The following is a 19,959-nucleotide window of genomic DNA, read 5'->3' on the forward strand; positions in this document are numbered from 1 at the left end:
CTTTTCTCGTGTTATTTTCTTATTTAAGTACGTGATGACAATAAGAATTCACGAATGTAGAAAGCTCGGATGCGCTTACAAGTAATCCCGGGGAAAGAAGAATAAAAAATTTTTAAAAATAGTTAAATCCAGTATGAACGGTTGAGAGACTCGCGAAAAGACTCAAGAAGTAGAAACACTCGGTAGCAAATAATACGCGACTCCTGAAACATGGAGCAAGTGTTTCTGGCACGATATCAAAAGAACAACAGGAGGTAAACCCTGATCCCAATTCTTGTATATATATTGAAGTATATATATAGATATTTAACTCAGTTGAGCTTACGAATATGTGTGTACACTCAATTTGTACTCAGGTTTCATCTACAAATACAAATAGTACACTTGTAGGAATACAAAATACAAATACTTAAAGTCTGGTACAGCAACAGAGGGATGAGGGCTCAAAAATACGTCCCCTTCTTCGTCTGCCGAGCAGTTGCGAAAGAAAATCCCATATGAGAACATAAATTTCGTTGGAAAGTCATTTTATGTAATTGGAATTTCCATTAAGCTTTTGAGTTATCTGCAAAAAAAAAAAAAAATATTATTAAAGTGAGTTTGCTGGTTAAAATAATTGCAAAGAGCAATATTTAATTTTTTATTGAGAAAAATAATTTTAAAAATTTGAAACTGTTAGAGTAAATGTGATTTTCACTTTAATTCTATAATTTGTGAAAGTTAAGTTTTTGTAAAGTTTCAAACTTCCAAAATTTAAATTATTTATTTTTAAATTAAATTTTGAATGCGTTGTTCGATTTTCATTTTAAAAAAAGTATTTGACGCAATTCTTAAAGCACAAAGAGAAAATGTATAGATTTATATTGATTGGTTGAGAAATCTCAAAGAAATTTTTAAAAAATACTAAAAAACAAAATTTTGTAAATTTTTAAACAAATATAACTTTTGAATGCGTCGTTCGATTTTTATTTTCAAAAATACATTCGACGCAATTTTTTAAGCACAAAAAATGTATATATGGTTTTATTATGATTTTTCTACACGCTTTAGAGTTATTTTAAAAAAAATGTAAAAATTCAAATTTGTTTTTTAATTTCTTCGAAATGATTCGATGGATTAACTCTCAAATCTACACAGTAAAAAATTTTTCGTCATTATGTAGAATTATGTTAAAATTTGTGTGTAGAATATTACACCTTAGTGTGTAGAATTTAACATTCTCATGTGTTGATTTAATGATTTTAACACACTAGAATCTTAAATTCTACAAAGTAGAGTGTAATATTTTACACACAAATTTTAACATTCTACATAATGACGAAAAATTTTTTACTTTGTAATCAGATCTAAGTTTTACGGTTTATTTTTTAAAATTTCTATAAAAATTTTTAATCCAGTAAATGACCACTTTGGATGGATTGAATAATTTTAAATTGTTTATTTTAACAAAGGATAACATTTACCATTGAGTTTTTATCACCTGAGGTGAGTTTGTTTGAGTTATCTGTGAAATGGTTTGGAGATAAATATCAGATGCAGAATGCAGTAAACTTAGAGCCAATATGTGCGGAGGACAGTAGTTATGTGGGATTCGGGTCGACCGCGTTCGGTAGTTTCCGGCATTTAGACCGACAAGTTAGAGCAGACGAGCCGTGACTATTACGCTCAAGTACTTGAGCACTTGGTCACGCTTCGGATGAATATCAAGTTTACTTAATTTTCCGATAATCGGGATAATAAAGATCTGAGAATTGGCATAGCACGTTCATATAACTTGAAATTCAACAGAATCGATTTTGCCGATATAATTGAAAGTTTTCATTAAAATTATTGTTTCAGGTTCAGTGAAACGATTCTATTATAAATTTATAAAATACTACTAATAACAATGCTGATCATTATCCTTTCAGTATTTTAACGGCCGAACAAACGGAACTTCGCTAGTGAAACAAAATCTTTATCGGAATATTTTAATTGCCTGTTTGGTTTCATTAATTAGAGTATTTATTGTGCTAATATTCGTCAATCCGTTGAAATTTTGCAGCTAAATAACCCTGATTAAAAAAATGAATTAAAAAGTATTGGAAATAACGAAATTTGAATTCTTTCCAATACTTCTGAATACTTTAAATACTTTTGAATTCTTTATCTTATGGAAAATTAACATTGTCAATCGGTTTGAATTCTTTTTTTTAATCAGGGAAACAACTCTGTAATGTTTTAATTAATATTTCAATCCATCCAATTAATTCCTTGGATTCATTAAATTTCGTGATAATCCTGGAAAACAAGCTTTTAATTAACTTTTACATTGTTCCGTTTATTAATAATTATAAATAATCCATAGTTATATACCAACGGCTTACTATGAGAACCTCATTCATCGAAAAATACAATTTTTCAGGAGAGACAAGAAAACATTGTAACTTTTTTTAATTTTATAAGTTTCAGCTTTTTTTTTAACGCTAAGTTCATTTTTTTCTTATTATCTAAATAAAAATAAATAATTAAAAATATTTAACGCTGTTCCATGAAAAAACCGTTTTGTGTGACATTTCCTGAGATATTTTCAGCGTAAGGGATTTATTTGATTTTCATAGAATTTTTTAACAAGAGTTTTGTTTGGCCAAATTTTGAAATTTTGAAATTTCAGCAAAAACTCCTGTTAAAAAAATTTGTAACAATCCAAAAAATCCACTCACGCCCGAAATATCTCAGGAAATACCCAAACACAGCTTCTGTTAAAAGCGGATCTTAAAATTCCAATTTTAAGAGGTCCATCACGAAAGTTAAATTTTGGAACACCCTAATGTGTGTAGGGAAACCTCTTATAACTTTTGAACGGCTCGACCGATCGGATCGAGATAGGTAGCGATCCAATAAGTATTATTGCCATTAAATTTCGTAAAAATTTGAATCAATTCGGTTCGCTAGATTTTGAGAAATCTCAAAAATAAAATTTTCAAAAAACCGTTTTTTTGGAATAACTTCTAAACGGCTTCATCGATCGATTCTAAAAACTAATCAGTTTTTAATCTTGAATAACCACGTTGATTATAACCGGTCCGGTTAAAATTGGTTGATTCGTATGAGAGCTATCGTTGTCGAAAAAAATTGAAAAAATTTTTTTTTTTTTTTTTTTTTTTATTAATTACTGTGAAATTTTTGGTCTGAATTCGCGCTCTAAGATTCTTAGAGAAACTGAAAAAATTGCGTTGATTTCCGTGAACCGCAAGTTCATGAAAATTCACGAAAATCATGTTTTTGAGCAAAATTATATCAATAAAATCTGGCGATCAAAAATGATAAAAATCTACGAATTGAACTAATAATAACTATGAAAAAGACGAACTTAGTTATACCAGATAACCTCCGATATATTTAAACCATCTTAATGTAAATCCCCGATCCGTAAGTTGACTTATATAAAATTCTCCTCGCGCTCCAGAGGAGTGAGTCTACCGTCGAAAAATACCAAGTATTATCATAATACTGTCATTGCGATAATAAAGTACCAAAAAGATAATTTTAATATTTATCGAGTGAGCGCTGGTAGCTTATCCACCAATAAGTCAGCTCATAAGAACGTGATTGTTATTCGAAATAAACTATTAAACTTAAAATCTTTCTGTTTCAGACTTACAACATGGACGCCCAAGTAGGAGAGTCGTCGGCGTGCGCGACTGCACTGCTTTGCGGCGTGAAGGCCAACTACGAGACACTCGGGCTAGATTCCTCGGCCAAGTTTGACAACTGTTTGTCCAGCAAAACGGCAAAGGTGACGTCGATCGTCGACTGGGCTCAACGAGAAGGTAAAAGAACACTGAACAAGTTCTGAAAAGAGAAATTGCACGCCTTATAATGCTTATCGGTTAAAGTAGTTCTTCAATCTCATTACTTACAATTTTGGCGCGAAATATTTGAATTTAAAATTAAATTTTGGCGCGAAATTTTTGAATTTTTCGTCAGTTTTACGACTTATTTTTTTCTTAAAAATTAAATGAATATCATGAAGCGTGAACTTTTAGAATTTTCAAATTTTTTTTTTTTTTTTTATTAGTAAATGTAAAAAAATATAAATAAGTAAATTAATGTAATTACCGCAACAGAACACAGGTACCCGTCAATTTCCGTTGTTAAATTTCCGTTGCTAGGATGAATCACCCCTGCTGATTAATCACACACGCCGTTTGGCATTGACGTACTGTACTGCGCGAGACAACACTGGAAGTACAATACAAGTTCGCTTACAACCGAAGCACAGGTTATCTGCACACTTACTTACACACTGACAGAGTAATGGATGTCCTGCAGATACATAACAACCAAGTTTCACTCTCTTACGTTTATCCCGTTTGTTATACCCATTTAATCCTCTCCATTCAATTTCTTATTTACGACCGCTACGCCCAACTATTCACTCACACACATGTATCCATATCCGCATACATAACCTCCGAATCGCTGGATGGCCAAATTCGTCTCCGATGCCAGAAAAACCAGTTTTATCTATTCTTTCTACGACCATCTTGATAATTTACTCGATTTTCTGGACCTAAAGCACAAAAATTAGGAATAAGTAGCCTGTAAGTTTTGTAATTATGTTTTTCTTACAGGTAAATCCACGGGGATGGTAACAACAACTCGTATAACTCACGCTACGCCGGCAGCGCTGTATGCTCATGCTTCAAGTCGTTACTGGGAAGATGATAGTAAAGTGCCTTCAGCAGCGCGGGCTTCTTGTAAAGATATCGCTCGACAACTTCTGGAAGATGAACCAGGACGTAATATTAATGTAAGTGGTTTTATATTTTAGTAAATATTTACTTTATTTTTATTTTATATACTTTCCATCAATACTGCCGGTTAACCAGAAGTTAAGTTTAAACTTTAAACAAACTGGATTTTCTGCAGTTGAGAGGTTAGACCGCTGAGTTTTCAAGGAATATTGAGTTAATAACTATAGGTTAACGTCATTTAGGAGTTTTTGAATATTACAGATAATTTCATTAACAATCATAAGTATTGTGAAAATTTACTTTGCTAAAAATGTTGATTTTATATTTTTGTCTAAAGAAATAGTGATCGAAGATCAAATGTGGCGAGACCTTAGTTAATAATGTGTTCTTTTAACTTCACTTGTCCAAGTTGGAAGATAATACATTGGATCAAGTGATTGCATATCGATTAGAAACCTTGATAGTGTGAGAACTAAACTCGGTTTCAATATAAGATCCATTCTTAAAGAAAATAACTATTATTGTCTATATAATTAAAAAAAGAAAGGAAATTTTGTCTTTGGGATATTTTTATGATAATATGATTTTTTTTTAAGTTGAATTTAGTATAGTTTCATATGATTTTTAACGATATTTAATTCATGAGAATAAGTTTTCAGAGTCATCATAAATAGACTCGCATTTCAAGCTAGATAAAATTTGTTTATTTATTTTGTTTTGTTCATATGAATCGTCGTTATTTGTCAAATATTGATCGATATAATTAAGAAAATAAGGAACATTTTGTGACGGACATATCTTTATTAAAAAATGGGTTTCTATAGTTAAATTTAGTATCCATAGAAAGGTCTTGATCTGAATTTGTACCTTTTCACGATTTTGTATATTTTTTAGTGATAATCAATTTTCTATGTCAAGTTTTTGGAGGAGTTTAGAATAGTTTTGTTTGTAGGTTCTATAAATTTATACCGTAAAATTTTCCATTAATTTATTTCTAATTGATTCGTCATAGCAATATTATTTTTAAAATTTTATTTAAAAATTACCGAAGCTATGTATATTGTCATCAACAATATTGAAAATTAACTAAGCAAAAGTTTTTTTTATTCATAGTTCGTAATTTTCAGCAGTGATATAGTAACTGCAGGTTGTTAGTAGTATTTAATACACTTGAATAATTTATAAAAATTGTAAATTTATCTTTAAAGGTAATACTGGGAGGAGGTAGAAGACATTTTGTATCAAAAGTAGCTCAAGACCCCGAAGAGCCAGAAAAAGAAGGCCGCCGACTTGACGGGAGAAATTTAATAACAGAGTGGACCAAGTACCACCAAAACATGGCGGCGAAGTACGTGTACTCAAAAGAGCAATTCGACGAAATAGATCCGTCGCGGGTCAATTATCTCTTGGGTGAGTGAAAAATAATTTTAATTGCACATTCAATATTAATTAAATAAAATTCATGCATGATACGTAACACAATATGTATATTTTTATTTTATCGAAACCAAATGGATAAAATAACGAGTCGCATATCGATGTGAAACAAAATAGTGAATTTTACGTCTAAATTGGTTTCGAATGACGCCTAATAACTTGTTTAACATTTATTAATTAAAATGTAAGTTAAAATTACATGTAGAGTATAGATTGTATATAGCGAGTTCGGGTCCTAAAGGACAGATTTTAATTAACTCACTTACACTTGGATGGAAAGTTTACGCCTTGCTAATTGTAGACTTTGGAACGGTTGCTGAATCCCCGTTAATTATTCTGAATGTTGCATTCGAATGCTTTTCGAGCAACGGTATTCAGTTTAGACGCACTAATACACCTCAATCGGTTACTTTGTTATCAGGATTATTTGCTTACTCGCACATGGATTTTGACGTCGATCGCAACACCACCGGAACCGGAGACCCATCCCTCGCTGAGATGACGATCAAAGCGCTCAGGATTCTCAAACGGAATCCTAAAGGGTTTTTCTTGTTTGTTGAAGGTAACTCTATTTGTTTCTGTTTTTTTCAGTATTACTAATAATTTATATTACGGTGCGCTGAAGAAAAAAATTCTTTAATCAAGAACACTGTCGTCTAGAAAATATTTTTCTTGAATTAATAAACTTATTTTTGTTAGTTCAATCAATTTTTCTTCAATTAAAATTATTACAGAATTTTAATCAAACAAATAACTTTTTTATTGAAAAATAATTTATTTTTAGAAGATAAAAATTTTTTCATCCAAAACTACAAGATTCTCTTTGTTTAAACAGTTTTAGAAAAATATATTCTACTCAAAAATATCGATATTCTTGGCTGAAGAATATAAATTTTTTTTAAACTACTTTAATTTTTATTTTTGATTTTTTTAAAATTTTTTTCTGTAAAATTTTTAAGTTTTAACAATATTTTTTTTTTTTTTTTTTTTTTTTTTTTTTTTGTGTGTAGAAGGTAATATTCAATTTTTTTAGACACATAAAAAATTGATTTTAGGAAAAACCTATCCTGAATTTGATTATAAAAGCGTTGACGTTATTATCGAGCGTATTAATACTTGATTCGTCAAAAGCGCGTAAATCCGAAGTGATAGTTATAAATTGTCGGATATATTAAATTTCTCAGTAGGTTTAAAAATTCAATAAAGCCATGGTTGTGTTGGCACAACTTTTTAATTGCCTTCAATAAAAAAGTTTCAGCACTGTAAGCTACGGTATAAAGGAAGAAAGGACCAAAAGTAAAAAAAAAAAAAAATTAATAAAGTTTTGTCCTCCGCTTGGATACATGGCACTCTATTGCACTTTAGTAAGCTAAACTTAAATTCTACATGCCAGCGAGCCAAATTTTCTACTAATAACTCCAAGAAAACTTGATCTTATTAAGATATAAAACGGAGGACATACTTTGATAACAAGATCGCGGCTTTTTTTCTTTTCTTCCTGAGTTAGTTTCTTTTCTTTGTCAAGTTCCCGACTGTTTGTTGATTTTATAACTGGAATTTCTATTGAATGTCGGGCTTTTAATTGTAGAATTTAGAGTCAGTTTTATGATTTGTAACTTTTGCTAGTAAATTTTTAAATATCTAAGTTACTTATATTAACGATTCACTGTCAAAACTTGGTATGGAGAAAAATGATATTTTTCAGAAGAGACAGATATGTTGTAACTTTTTCATTTTTATTGTCAGTCAGTGTCGAAATTTTTATTATTGTCGTTGAGAACGTATCTCATACATTTTTATTGAAAGTCTCGCATTATTACTCGAAAGTTTAAATTTGAATTCACATTTCCCGCGCTAGTGGCGGTAAAAGTTTAAATTTGAATTCAAAATTTCCGCGCCAGTGACGCTAAAAGTAAATTCTCTGTCAAAGTGATTTGATTAACCAATGACGTTAGAGGATGAGTTAATGACGTCATTTTATGAACCAATGGCAAGCGAGAAATCATTTTGAGGGTTATTAAGTCATTGAAACAAACATTTTATCGATAAACTTTAATTTATTGATTTAAAAATGTTTTAAATCAATTTATTATCCATTCTTCTCAGTTTTTATTTACTTGAATAAAATAATATGTATACACGAATGTACCAAACTTTTCTTATATGCAATATCTATAAAAAAAAAAAAAAAAAAAAGCACGGAAATAAAACTCCTTAAAACATCGATAAAATATCATCCCGAGAAGGAGTTGTAGGAAATAAAATTTCCATTTAAAAGATTTCAGCTCATCTACCCGTGACGATAACTAAGAAACTACCGTGTATAAAAAAGATAAAAAGTATCTTCTGAATTGATATAAAACAAAAAGTAAGAAACGAAAATTTGTTTATCTAAACTTTATCAATAATGAATTGAAAGTTCATCAAAGTGCTAGATAAATCATAATTAAAATGCAAGCAGTAAATTAATGGAAGATCGGAGAGATTGATAAGTTGAAGCCTTGTTTAATACGAACGGGTGGTAGTTTATCTACTACCCTCTACCCCAGCCTCGGCAAAATCAGCCCCGATGAGATAATAATAGCTGGAAAGTTATAAAACAACAGTTATAGTTATAGTGATAGTTGAATACAGTTAAAAGATTTTCATCTGGATTCTCTTTTCACGAGTGTTGAACTCACTCTCAAGTTTCACTCCCAGGACATACGATTCGTGCCAAGAATGTTTAGGAGTTTCCTCTTTGGACGATTGACAACAAATCGGGCCATCTATTTCTCAAGGATCCTTATACTGTTGCAGGAATCAACTCGAGCGGCGAAGCAACAACTAACTGCTGAGTGATTTATTTCAGAAGCAACTTTTTCAATTTACATTTACCTCCTTTCCTTTTTCGTTTATCTGTCTTTATCTCTCTGTTATTTAAATCAACACTTCGACGCTTATTTAATTTACATTTGGTTTAGATTTACATTTTAACATTTTGGAACTATAACTAAATCAAACTTTATTTCTAAACATTCAGTATCCCGCTTCGCTGGGAATTTTATAGAATAGTATTTTTAGATCTAAACTTGAAATTTAATTAGAGTATTGTTTTGACTTTCACAAATTCTAAATTTCATCGAATTAGCATGTACATTTTATCCATGTAATATAATAATTATTCCAGCTAATATTCATTGTAACTTTCAATGTAACGTTACAATGTACGATCCTAGGAATTTGTAAATTAAATATTTAAATAGTTAATTGAAGTGTAATTATAATATTTACAAAATAAAAATATAAAAAGCGACCTGAATATTAAAAAGAAGAAAGTTAATATTATAAATCTTATTAAAAATATATACTCATGCAATAAAACTAATTTCAGGTGGAAGGATAGATCATGCGCATCATTACAACAACGCTTACCGAGCCCTTGACGAGACCCTTGCAATGGAGGAAGCAGTTCGAGCGGTTATGGAAGAAGTTGACCTCTCGGAGACGCTTCTGGTGGTCACGGCTGACCACTCCCACGTATTGACTCTCGGCGGACTGGCTACGATCCGTGGGAACCCAATCTTCGGTGAGTATCTTAACTTAAATTTTACTTTTTCACTCTCGTTACTTCTACCACCTTCGCCCAAGGTTTATCCCCTCATTTCCGTCGCCTTCACCGTCACCTCAATCTCTTTTTTTTATCCCCGCTTCCAGCTCCAGCAACCTTTTTTTTCCCCACGTTTGCCATTTCGCGATTCACTAAAGTTAAATCTTAAGAACCCAGCCTCATAACATTTATCCCCTTCCTTATTTTCTTTATCTCGCTGACATTTATTCTACAATCTGAAATCTAAAATCTCAATTTCTATCTTCTCAAATCCATCGAAATTATCGTGAGCGATTGAAATTTTATTTGCAAATAATAATAACAGTATATGTAATTAAGAGAATAAGAAACATTTTTCTTCCGGCGTATTTATATCATAAAATGAGTATTTTAAATTAAATTTAACATTTAATAAACTTAAAAAAAATCTTAACCTGAATTTATATTTTTTCAATTTTTCGCACACAGAAAAAAAAAATTTACTTGAATCAAAAAATAAGTTCTTAAACCAAAAAAATACTTTTGAAATGTTTAATTGTCTTGAATCAAGACGAAAAATTCTTGAATCAAATTAAATTTATTTAAATCAAAAAAAATTTCTTAGTTTAAGAATTTTTTTACTAAAATCAAGAAGATAAAGTTTTTCAAAATTGTTAACTTGATTCAAGTAAATTTTTTTTTCTCTATATGCTTTTTTAAGGAGAGAAATATGTGTAGAAAAACGTCTTCCTGCTGATTCTCATGATTTTTTTTTTTTTTTTTAAGGTATAAAAAATTAGTTATTTATTGAAACTATCAGGTTATTTTATAAGGTACCGGCGGGTAATAAGGCCTAGCTAAGGAAGATTTTGAAAAAAATTGAAAATATTGTAATTAATTATTGCAATGTATCATTAATTTTTAAATTAATACATTAGCCATAAAATATAATAAAGGAGTTATGGTAATTTTCACCATAAACAAACACAAAATTAAATTTTTTTAAAAACCTTACAAATAAGCCTTATTTTACTATTACTACTACGGTAGGGTAATAACGCCTAAGGGTTATACATACTGGAAATAGTTATACTATACTTGATAAAATTGGTATTAGAGATCAATCATCACTTAAATTGAGCAACAATACTTTTTAAGATGTTGATAAAAATTAGAACAATGATTTTAAATTATTAAATATAAAATTATAAAAAATGTTTACCATTTACTCAAATTGTTTTTTAGGAATTCTTCTGCGTTACTTTATGAAATATAGAAGACAATGAACGTTGTATCGAGACTCTATAAACTTGTAGCGACATTTCAATGCTAGACACTTTTACTAGAGAAGTCTTGTAGCGGAAGCGATTATTTTAAATAGCATTTCTATCACTTAGGCGTTATTATCCACAGCTACCTTATAATTTAATATTCTGCTTATATCTTCGAAAGTAAGCATTTTAGCGACAAGAACACAAAGATAAATTTTGTAGAAAATTTATTTTCCTACAAATTTCCTATTTGCATTTTTTTAATCAAACGAACCATTCCCTTGATATATTCAAAACTTTGAGCTTGTACTAAAAAACTAGTGACGTCATTTTAGTTATTGTAGTGGCGCCATCTGTTAGAACTCTTACGAAATAGTTTTAATTTAAAAAAATGTATTTATGAGTATTTTTTCATATTTTATAACAATATAACTTGAAAAGTAGCGGAAATATCAGCTAATGCACATCGTAGAATAATCCACTTACTTTTTTATAAAATTTCAATTATTTTTCAATTTCTTCCAAAAATGAAGATCGAATAAAGTTTCCAAGCGACGAAATTTCTAAACCCGAGTCCTGGCCTAGGGCTCACCTTCAGGGCAATGTCCGTTAAATTCTATCGCTTTGCAGTTACACAGTATCACAGTGACCTACCTAACTAGTTGGTGGTTGGCGTACCGTGGTTTGTACTCGCGTGATCCAAAGTGAACGAATCGAGCTTTAAAACTGGTATCACGAGTACCCGTCAAATTGTTAAATCACAAGCTATTGAGAGAGAATCGCCGAGGGCTTTGCTTCTGCCAGACTGAAATTGCCAGGAAATCAACTCAGTAGGACTCTGGTGTTTTGTTCCGCCGGCGCTTACAGCTTCGAGCTTGTTTCTTAACTTAACGGGAATATATCATTATATTTAATATAATGTCCTGCTGCTACGACAGCCAATACAAAATTTAGATGATATTATTTAAAATCATAAATTCATTACTCTTTACTTTATAATGTTCGATGTTATTAATTGATAGAATATTCCTGATAAGAAATGTCTGACGGCAATTTTAAAATAAATTTGTTTCCATTTGGCTTGATTAGAAAATTGACTATAAATTTTAAATAAAAAATTATTAAAAAAATTATCAAATGATATAAAATAAAATCCTTGTATGAGCTGGAAAAATCACGGCCTTTGTCACTTGACCTGTTATTCTGTTAAATTAAATTAAATTTAAGAAACGCAATTAGACTTTCAAATCCTGGAGAATTCTCAGATGTTTCAAGAAAAGAAAGAAATGAAGAAAGAAAAAATGTAAAGACATCCAATTTATAAGATGGAATTTCTCAAGCGGAAATAGCTCGCGAATGACGCGGGTATAAAATGCAACAATTCGTTCGTTAGAAAGCTGGTAATAAAAGTAAAAGGGGTTCGTTGGTATAAGGGGTAAGTATAAGTGGAGTGGGCAGACATCGCGACTGCTTGGTTGACCGAACTGAATTTTCAATCCTCGACGGCGGAACCACCGCAAGGATATTCACCATTAAATCCTGGTTATTAATGTAGATTTATGCAGATGCATACGACAACTAGGAACCCGGGATTTCTTATCAGAACTTCGATTTCTCGACCGGGAAAAAAGGGAGACTAGATCGAGGATTTTCTCCAATATTTTGTTTAACGATTCCGGAAATTAAATGTCCCGTAAAAAAATTTTCATATATGGTTACATTTCATAAAGTCTGATTTGGTCCATTTTGTTATTAAATTTCTCCCGTCAAGTCGGCGGCCTTCTTTTTTTGGCTCTTCGGGGTCTTGAGCTACTTTTGATACAAAATGTCTTCTACCTCCTCCCAATATTACCTTTAAAGATAAATTTACAATTTTTATAAATTATTCAAGTGTATTAAATACTACTAACAACCTGCAGTTACTATATCACTGCTGAAAATTACGAACTATGAATAAAAAAAACTTTTGCTTAGTTAATTTTCAATATTGTTGATGACAATATACATAGCTTCGGTAATTTTTAAATAAAATTTTAAAAATAATATTACTATGACGAATCAATTAGAAATAAATTAATGGAAAATTTTACGGTATAAATTTATAGAACCTACAAACAAAACTATTCTAAACTCCTCCAAAAACTTGACATAGAAAATTGATTATCACTAAAAAATATACAAAATCGTGAAAAGGTACAAATTCAGATCAAGACCTTTCTATGGATACTAAATTTAACTATAGAAACCCATTTTATAATAAAGATATGTCCGTCACAAAATGTTTCTTATTTTCTTAATTATATCGATTAATATTTGACAAATAACGACGGTTCATATTCATATGAATATTATGTTTTGTTCACAAAACAAAATAAATAAACAAATTTTATCTAGCTTGAAATGCGAGTCTATTTATGATGACTCTGAAAACTTATTCTCATGAATTAAATATCGTTAAAAATCATATGAAACTATACTAAATTCAACTTAAAAAAAAATCATATTATCATAAAAATATCCCAAAGACAAAATTTCCTTTCTTTTTTTAATTATATAGACAATAATAGTTATTTTCTTTAAGAATGGATCTTATATTGAAACCGAGTTTAGTTCTCACACTATCAAGGTTTCTAATCGATATGCAATCACTTGATCCAATGTATTATCTTCCAACTTGGACAAGTGAAGTTAAAAGAACACATTATTAACTAAGGTCTCGCCACATTTGATCTTCGATCACTATTTCTTTAGACAAAAATATAAAATCAACATTTTTAGCAAAGTAAATTTTCACAATACTTATGATTGTTAATGAAATTATCTGTAATATTCAAAAACTCCTAAATGACGTTAACCTATAGTTATTAACTCAATATTCCTTGAAAACTCAGCGGTCTAACCTCTCAACTGCAGAAAATCCAGTTTGTTTAAAGTTTAAACTTAACTTCTGGTTAACCGGCAGTATTGAACCAAAGTAATCAAATAAAAAATAAAGTTTCAAATATTAATATTATTCAGGTCAAGACCTTTTCAATTATATTAAATTAAACTTAGAAAAAAACCCATTCTATATATCATATCAATACTTTTACTTGTTCTCTCAACTGCGCTCTCTGTTAGCGATTAAACATTACTTTCCTCAAAAAATTACATGGAGAACATGACCACCCTATCAAGCTTTAATATGAATAGATATATAAATTTTTTTTACGAAATTTGATAATACAGTCCATAAATTTAAAAACTTTCATCATTATCCCGCGTATAATTTTTCCCGGCCGAGGATCAAAATAATATCAAAAATCAAAGCTAACGTAAATAACCCGATACGTGATACGTGTAAAAGGCCGAGGGATGTGTAACACATTATTCCTGGGATCTAGAGCCTCTGGAGCAGGCGGATTCAATAGAACATAGGGTCTTCTCGAGTTTCTGTCTGCGGTGAACCCTCTTCGAGTTTCTCGCGGGGGTGGCCTCACGTAAATGCTCTCCTCTATTTAATAATAACCATAATGATACTCACCTTTACTCGCCTTTTTTTTTTTTTTTTTTTTTTTTTTTTTTTTTTTTTTATTATTATAATTTCTACTTTCTGAAAAGTAAGCTCTAAACATTGAGTTTCGTGCAGCAAACATCGGATATCCCTTTTGTTTGGCAGAGCTTTTTTATTCGATCGCGTGAACCGCCGGACTGGGGCTTAATTACTCGTTCAATTAAAACCTCCGCTCAAAATTGAACAATGTTGACCGAGTAAACTGGTGGGCTATATAGATATTTGTACTTGTACAAATAGAGCAAAGCTAGCCCCTGAAGCACCTATCGGCAATCGACTGACTGACCGCTCAGCGGTGGAATATAATATAAGCCCACCAGGATTTTATTCTCCTTGAAATAACCCTTCAAGTGACCAAGTTAATTTCGCAAAACCAAGACAACCAAGTCCTCGTAACCTCTCGAGGTAGCTACCGCGAAAATCCCAAACTCTGATGGTAAACTTAATCCTCGTGACTCGTGACAAATGTAATTTAGTTCCTAGTTCCGAAGTTCCGAAGAGTGAGAACTTGACGTGAGCTGTTTGTCCAGCTCTTGTCCTACTCCCATTTCAAACTGTCCGGTTCCAGACACTACAAAACTCCTGGGCTGGACATCTCTTCACTAGACACATCTCTGTATTGTACTTTAAACTTACAGTAATAGTTTCCGGGACGGTGAAAATTACACCAAGAGAAATGCAAACTTCCTCGACAGGAGTGAGCTCTCACTTCTTGAGTGTCCTCGCTAGGTAATCTTCTATTTTCATTCTCCATCCGATGGTCATTTCCCTGGAATTTCGGTTTAATTATTTCAATCTAACTTTGGGGCTAACTTTACCTGTCTTTATGTTGGCTCAGACTATTAAACTTTAACTATTTCTGTTTAATTAGTGATTAGGATGTAATTAATTAACTTGTCGTCCGAGGTTACTTTGAGGCTTCGTATTATTATTACCTTCTTACTCGGGATACTTTGGAAAGACAATTAATTATCTTTATTATAAAAGAAAAGAAAAAAATTTAAGGAGGTACTTTCGCGATTAATGTTAAATAAAAAATATTAGATTATACATAAAATTAATTTTTATCTAATAATTAAAGTCATTATTTATCTACTAGTGAAATTTAATTTATTCTTCACCGTGCAAATTTGTGAAAAAAAAAATTTCTAAAAATGTTAATATTTTTTCCAAGATTTTATAAAATAACTTAAATGGGGTGGATAAAAAATATTGAAAAGTTTAAAACGATATTTTACAGTGCCTATTGTTGATAACCGACGATAAAAATTTTTTCATGTAAAACAACTAAGTTAATCTTCCTCCCGGCAGGAGCTTAATCGATCTCATTAATTGTAATTACTAATAACAAGAACTAATTGAAGAAACTATAAACGGTATGATTATGTCTTAAAATAGCGACATTGAAGAATATATAAAGAAATGAGAATAGAGTTACCGTGGATAGTAATGAGTGTCAAAGAAAATTAAAGAGGGTGAAAAAGAGCGTCAGTGGATATAATAATAACCAGAACGAGGATGGAAGAAAGAAAGACCGTGAGCGAATGAAATGACACGGGCGTTGTGGAAAATGCGGAAGAATGGGTTCTACGTCAGGGAAATGGAGATGCCGATGTTTTATTCAGGTGTCGACTACTTCCTATCACTACTACAACTTATACAAGTACAACTACTAGAAGAACTGCAGGCATCGGTAATGCTTTTGCAACCTTGTATTTTTATACGGCTGCTTCCCTTCCACAAGTCTATTCGGCAGCTACTATTCTCCAGCAATGCATAATTTAACAATTCCTGAGCGAATACTCTCAACGTGATACTTGATTAACTTCAATCATTTATTTTTATTCTGTTTCTGCTATTATTTATTATTTTTAACCTTCACAATTTTATTGAAATCAATCAATCCGGCCGGCTTCATCATTTAACTCCATTGAAAAATTCCGTGAATATTCTCACTCGTAATTGAGATTTTATTCTCTTGATGCCCGAAGCCGGAAAACGTTTCAAGAAATTCTTTTGTTTGGGTAACAAATGAAATTAATAGGTTTTAAAACACGGAAAACTATTGATCCTACCTTACCCTCAATAGTCTTTTTTTTACACAGTTCTTTGTGATAAAGTCTTTGAAAAAGTTTGCTCGAGTTTCAGAGTTACGATGAAGAAATATTGAACAAAATATTTAATGATTTGTTGAATTACATGGAAAGAAATTTTTATTCCGGTAAATTTTTATAGTTTCAAACAGTACAGCGGACATCGGGGTAGTAAAAATACACAGAAACAAAAATTTTTTGACTTAGTACTTATTATAAAATAAATGACGTCATTAGTAATTTACTTGCACCGCCATAAGCGCGGGAAATTTAAATTTCTTCTAATTTTTTTCTCCAATTTCGACAGTAACTTTTAATAAAAATTTCTTTCCAAATAAAAACTATAATCTTACCTCGCATCCATAAATCATGAACCCGCCGTCACCCCAATCTTGACAAAAACCTAATCTGAAAAAAAAAAAAAAAAAAAGTAAACTTTCATAAGTTAAATATTTATAAAAATACTGTATAAAAAAGGCATTTTAACTCACTTATTTATTCAGCGACAGAAAATAATTTAATATATTCGTGATTGCAGGGTCTGACAGCAAAAAATCGGACGTGGATGGAAAACCGTACACGACCTTGTTGTACAGCAACGGGCCAGGTCACACGGAGCCGCGATCTGTCATGCGAGAAGCCGGGAAGGATTCTATTCAGGTAAATAAAGACATTCTTTTTTATTGATCCTTATTATTCACTCCCGTAATCCCTTTGAAGGCGGATGAATATTCTAAATCCTGAAATAAAAATAAAAACAAGTTAAAACTATTTCAGACGGCGGGAGTTCCTCGAACGTGGGCGACTCACGGCGGAGAAGACGTTCCAGTGTTCGCAACCGGCCCTCTGGCGGGGGTTCTCTTCAGCGGAACAGTGGACCAGAGCTACATTCCGCATGCAATTGCGTACGCGGGGTGCCTCGGTCGGTACGCAAGCAGGTGCAGTTCCTTTGAATCGAATATGGTGATCAACGACACCAATCAAATCGCTTCGATCAGCTGTCCTTCTGCGGAGCCCAACAGCGCGGCCATTTCCAGTGACGTAATGAACGACCAGGCCCGTAATCCGGGCTCTAAATCAAACAACTCTGTCTGCTCTAATCTCACGACTTCGAAAGCTCATCAATTATTTATTTCTCTTCTATCTGTTTGTTTTCTACGGTTTTTTATTCATCTTTTGCTCAATCCTCTCGCCAGTTAATGGCGTCCGACGTTAGACAGAGAGACCGAATATTTTAGTTAATTTTAATATAAATAATTAAGTAATTATTGAATTACATTAATGACGACTCTTTTTAAATCCAAGCCCGGGTAAAAATAATTATATATAATTTTATAGAATCATATATAATCTATTTATGATTTCATATAATTTATATTTAAATATATATAATTACATCTAATTTATATATAACTATATGGTGTCTTTACATATGTTTGTTTTTAAGATTATATATAATTATATATTTTTTCTATGGAAATAATTCTATATAATTATATAGAGCCATTTATATATATATATATATATATATATATATATATATATATATATATATATATATATATATATATATATATATATATATATATATGATATTATATATAACTTTTTTTACCGGGGAGTCCAACGGGGACGGGTCCAACTTTTAATTCCGCCGAATATTGAACTATATAAATTCAAATAAAAATTTTAAAAGTTATTTAATTTTATTTTATATAGCTTACTACACTAACAGAAACTAAAAGTTGAGTGTGTGCGCGGATATTGGTGAACTTTGATATATACCCTAGTTTAAAGAGCGTACTTGTACAGAGACAATCGATCGCGGTTTTCAAATGTTATATTTGTTTACTTACACGTTTATTACTGCACCTATTATAATTGATATTTATTGTAATTATAATTATAATTATAATTGTAAGGATGATAATTATGATAACGATAATTGATAATTACTACAAACGTGTACATTGTTTGTGATGGATCGCTCGTTCGATGCTGTCACACTTTTATTTATATCTGTAAATAAGTAATTAATTAATATAATATATATATATATATATATATATATATATATGGACAGATGAACGAATTATTGTGAATGGATTTAATATATATATATATATATATAGATGTATATGTACTGTTGTTTTCATAAAAAATAAAAATCACAACTAATTACTGAGTTTTATTTTTAAAATTTTATTTTTAAAACTTCAAGAAAAATCATGGTAAGAGTTCTATCGATCATCTAAAGCGGTCTGGTAAAAATTACAAAGTTCAGAAAACCTTCAAAGAAAAAAAATAAAGATTTAAATTCTTAAATATAATTGTAAAAATTAATTTAGCAGATCATTAATAATTTTTATAATAAATAAATTGTGATAAAAAAAATAGGAATTAAAAAATATTTAATTATTTTTCAGAACAAATTTTTTTATTAAAAAAAACAAATGGAAAAATTGATGAAAATTAATTTGATAATTTTAAGAAATTTTGTAACAAATAAATTATCCAATCTTATCATTTAGATGAAAAATATGAAAATATATCATACAAGCAAACTATTCGTAACGTGATTGGTCAAATATATCATAAGCTTGAAAATATATGCAAATTCCAAATTCAGGCGCGCGCTTACGCGCGCAAATTTAAATTCTAGTGACAAAAAAAAAGTTAATTTATTTTTTTTAAATAATTTTTCAGAACAAATTTGTTTATTTAAAAACAATGAAAAAATTGATGAAAATTAATTTAACAGATATTTAATAATTTTAAGAAATTTTGTAATAAATAAATTATAGGAAAAAAAGAAAAATTGAAATGTAAAAATTTTTAGAATTTAAAATCGCAATTTTTTAAAAATAATTTTTTTGTAAAATAAAATTAAAAAAAAATGACCAAGTGACTGCTAAATTTTGAGTTATAGATAATTTCAATTAACATATTGATCGAATAGAGCAAAAATTGATAATTATAAGCAAGTCACGAGTAAATAATGAGAGATAAATAAAATAAATAAAATAGAGTCGTTGGATTTGATGCGATAAATGAAATTAAGCGAAATGAATTGAAAGTTATATTAGATATCAAGGAAACAAAGGGTCTCTTTTATACGTTACCTTTAACGTCTTCGTTTACGTCGACTTGAACATTTACTTATACTCTTTGCTAGTCTGTGTCTGCATCAGAATGATAGAATTTGTATAAATAGTTTTCCGTCGACCAAATACCTGAGAAATAGACTGACGCGAGAATAAAGACGGAAAAGGGAGGATGGAGGAGGAAAGAGTTAGTT

The 19,959-nt window shown here is 30.4% G+C and overlaps 1 protein-coding gene across 1 annotated transcript in view; it reads left to right on the forward strand.

Moving 5' to 3' along the window:
- Positions 1–18,143, forward strand: part of LOC141527269 (alkaline phosphatase) — a 64,664-nt gene extending 46,521 nt beyond the window's left edge. The window contains exons 3-9 of the mRNA XM_074243041.1: positions 3,638–3,812; positions 4,617–4,795; positions 5,948–6,149; positions 6,598–6,738; positions 9,550–9,744; positions 17,200–17,321; positions 17,439–18,143. Coding sequence (XP_074099142.1) covers positions 3,638–3,812; positions 4,617–4,795; positions 5,948–6,149; positions 6,598–6,738; positions 9,550–9,744; positions 17,200–17,321; positions 17,439–17,861 — 1,437 coding nt within the window. The 3' untranslated portion in view covers positions 17,862–18,143. The remainder of the gene's footprint in view (positions 1–3,637; positions 3,813–4,616; positions 4,796–5,947; positions 6,150–6,597; positions 6,739–9,549; positions 9,745–17,199; positions 17,322–17,438) is intronic.
- Positions 18,144–19,959: the final 1,816 nt, after the last annotated feature.

The sequence above is a fragment of the Cotesia typhae genome, unplaced genomic scaffold (assembly GCF_013202065.1).
Source record: "Cotesia typhae breed Kobodo isofemale line unplaced genomic scaffold, CoteBio_Ctyphae contig_10, whole genome shotgun sequence".
NCBI classification, from domain to species: domain Eukaryota; kingdom Metazoa; phylum Arthropoda; class Insecta; order Hymenoptera; family Braconidae; genus Cotesia; species Cotesia typhae.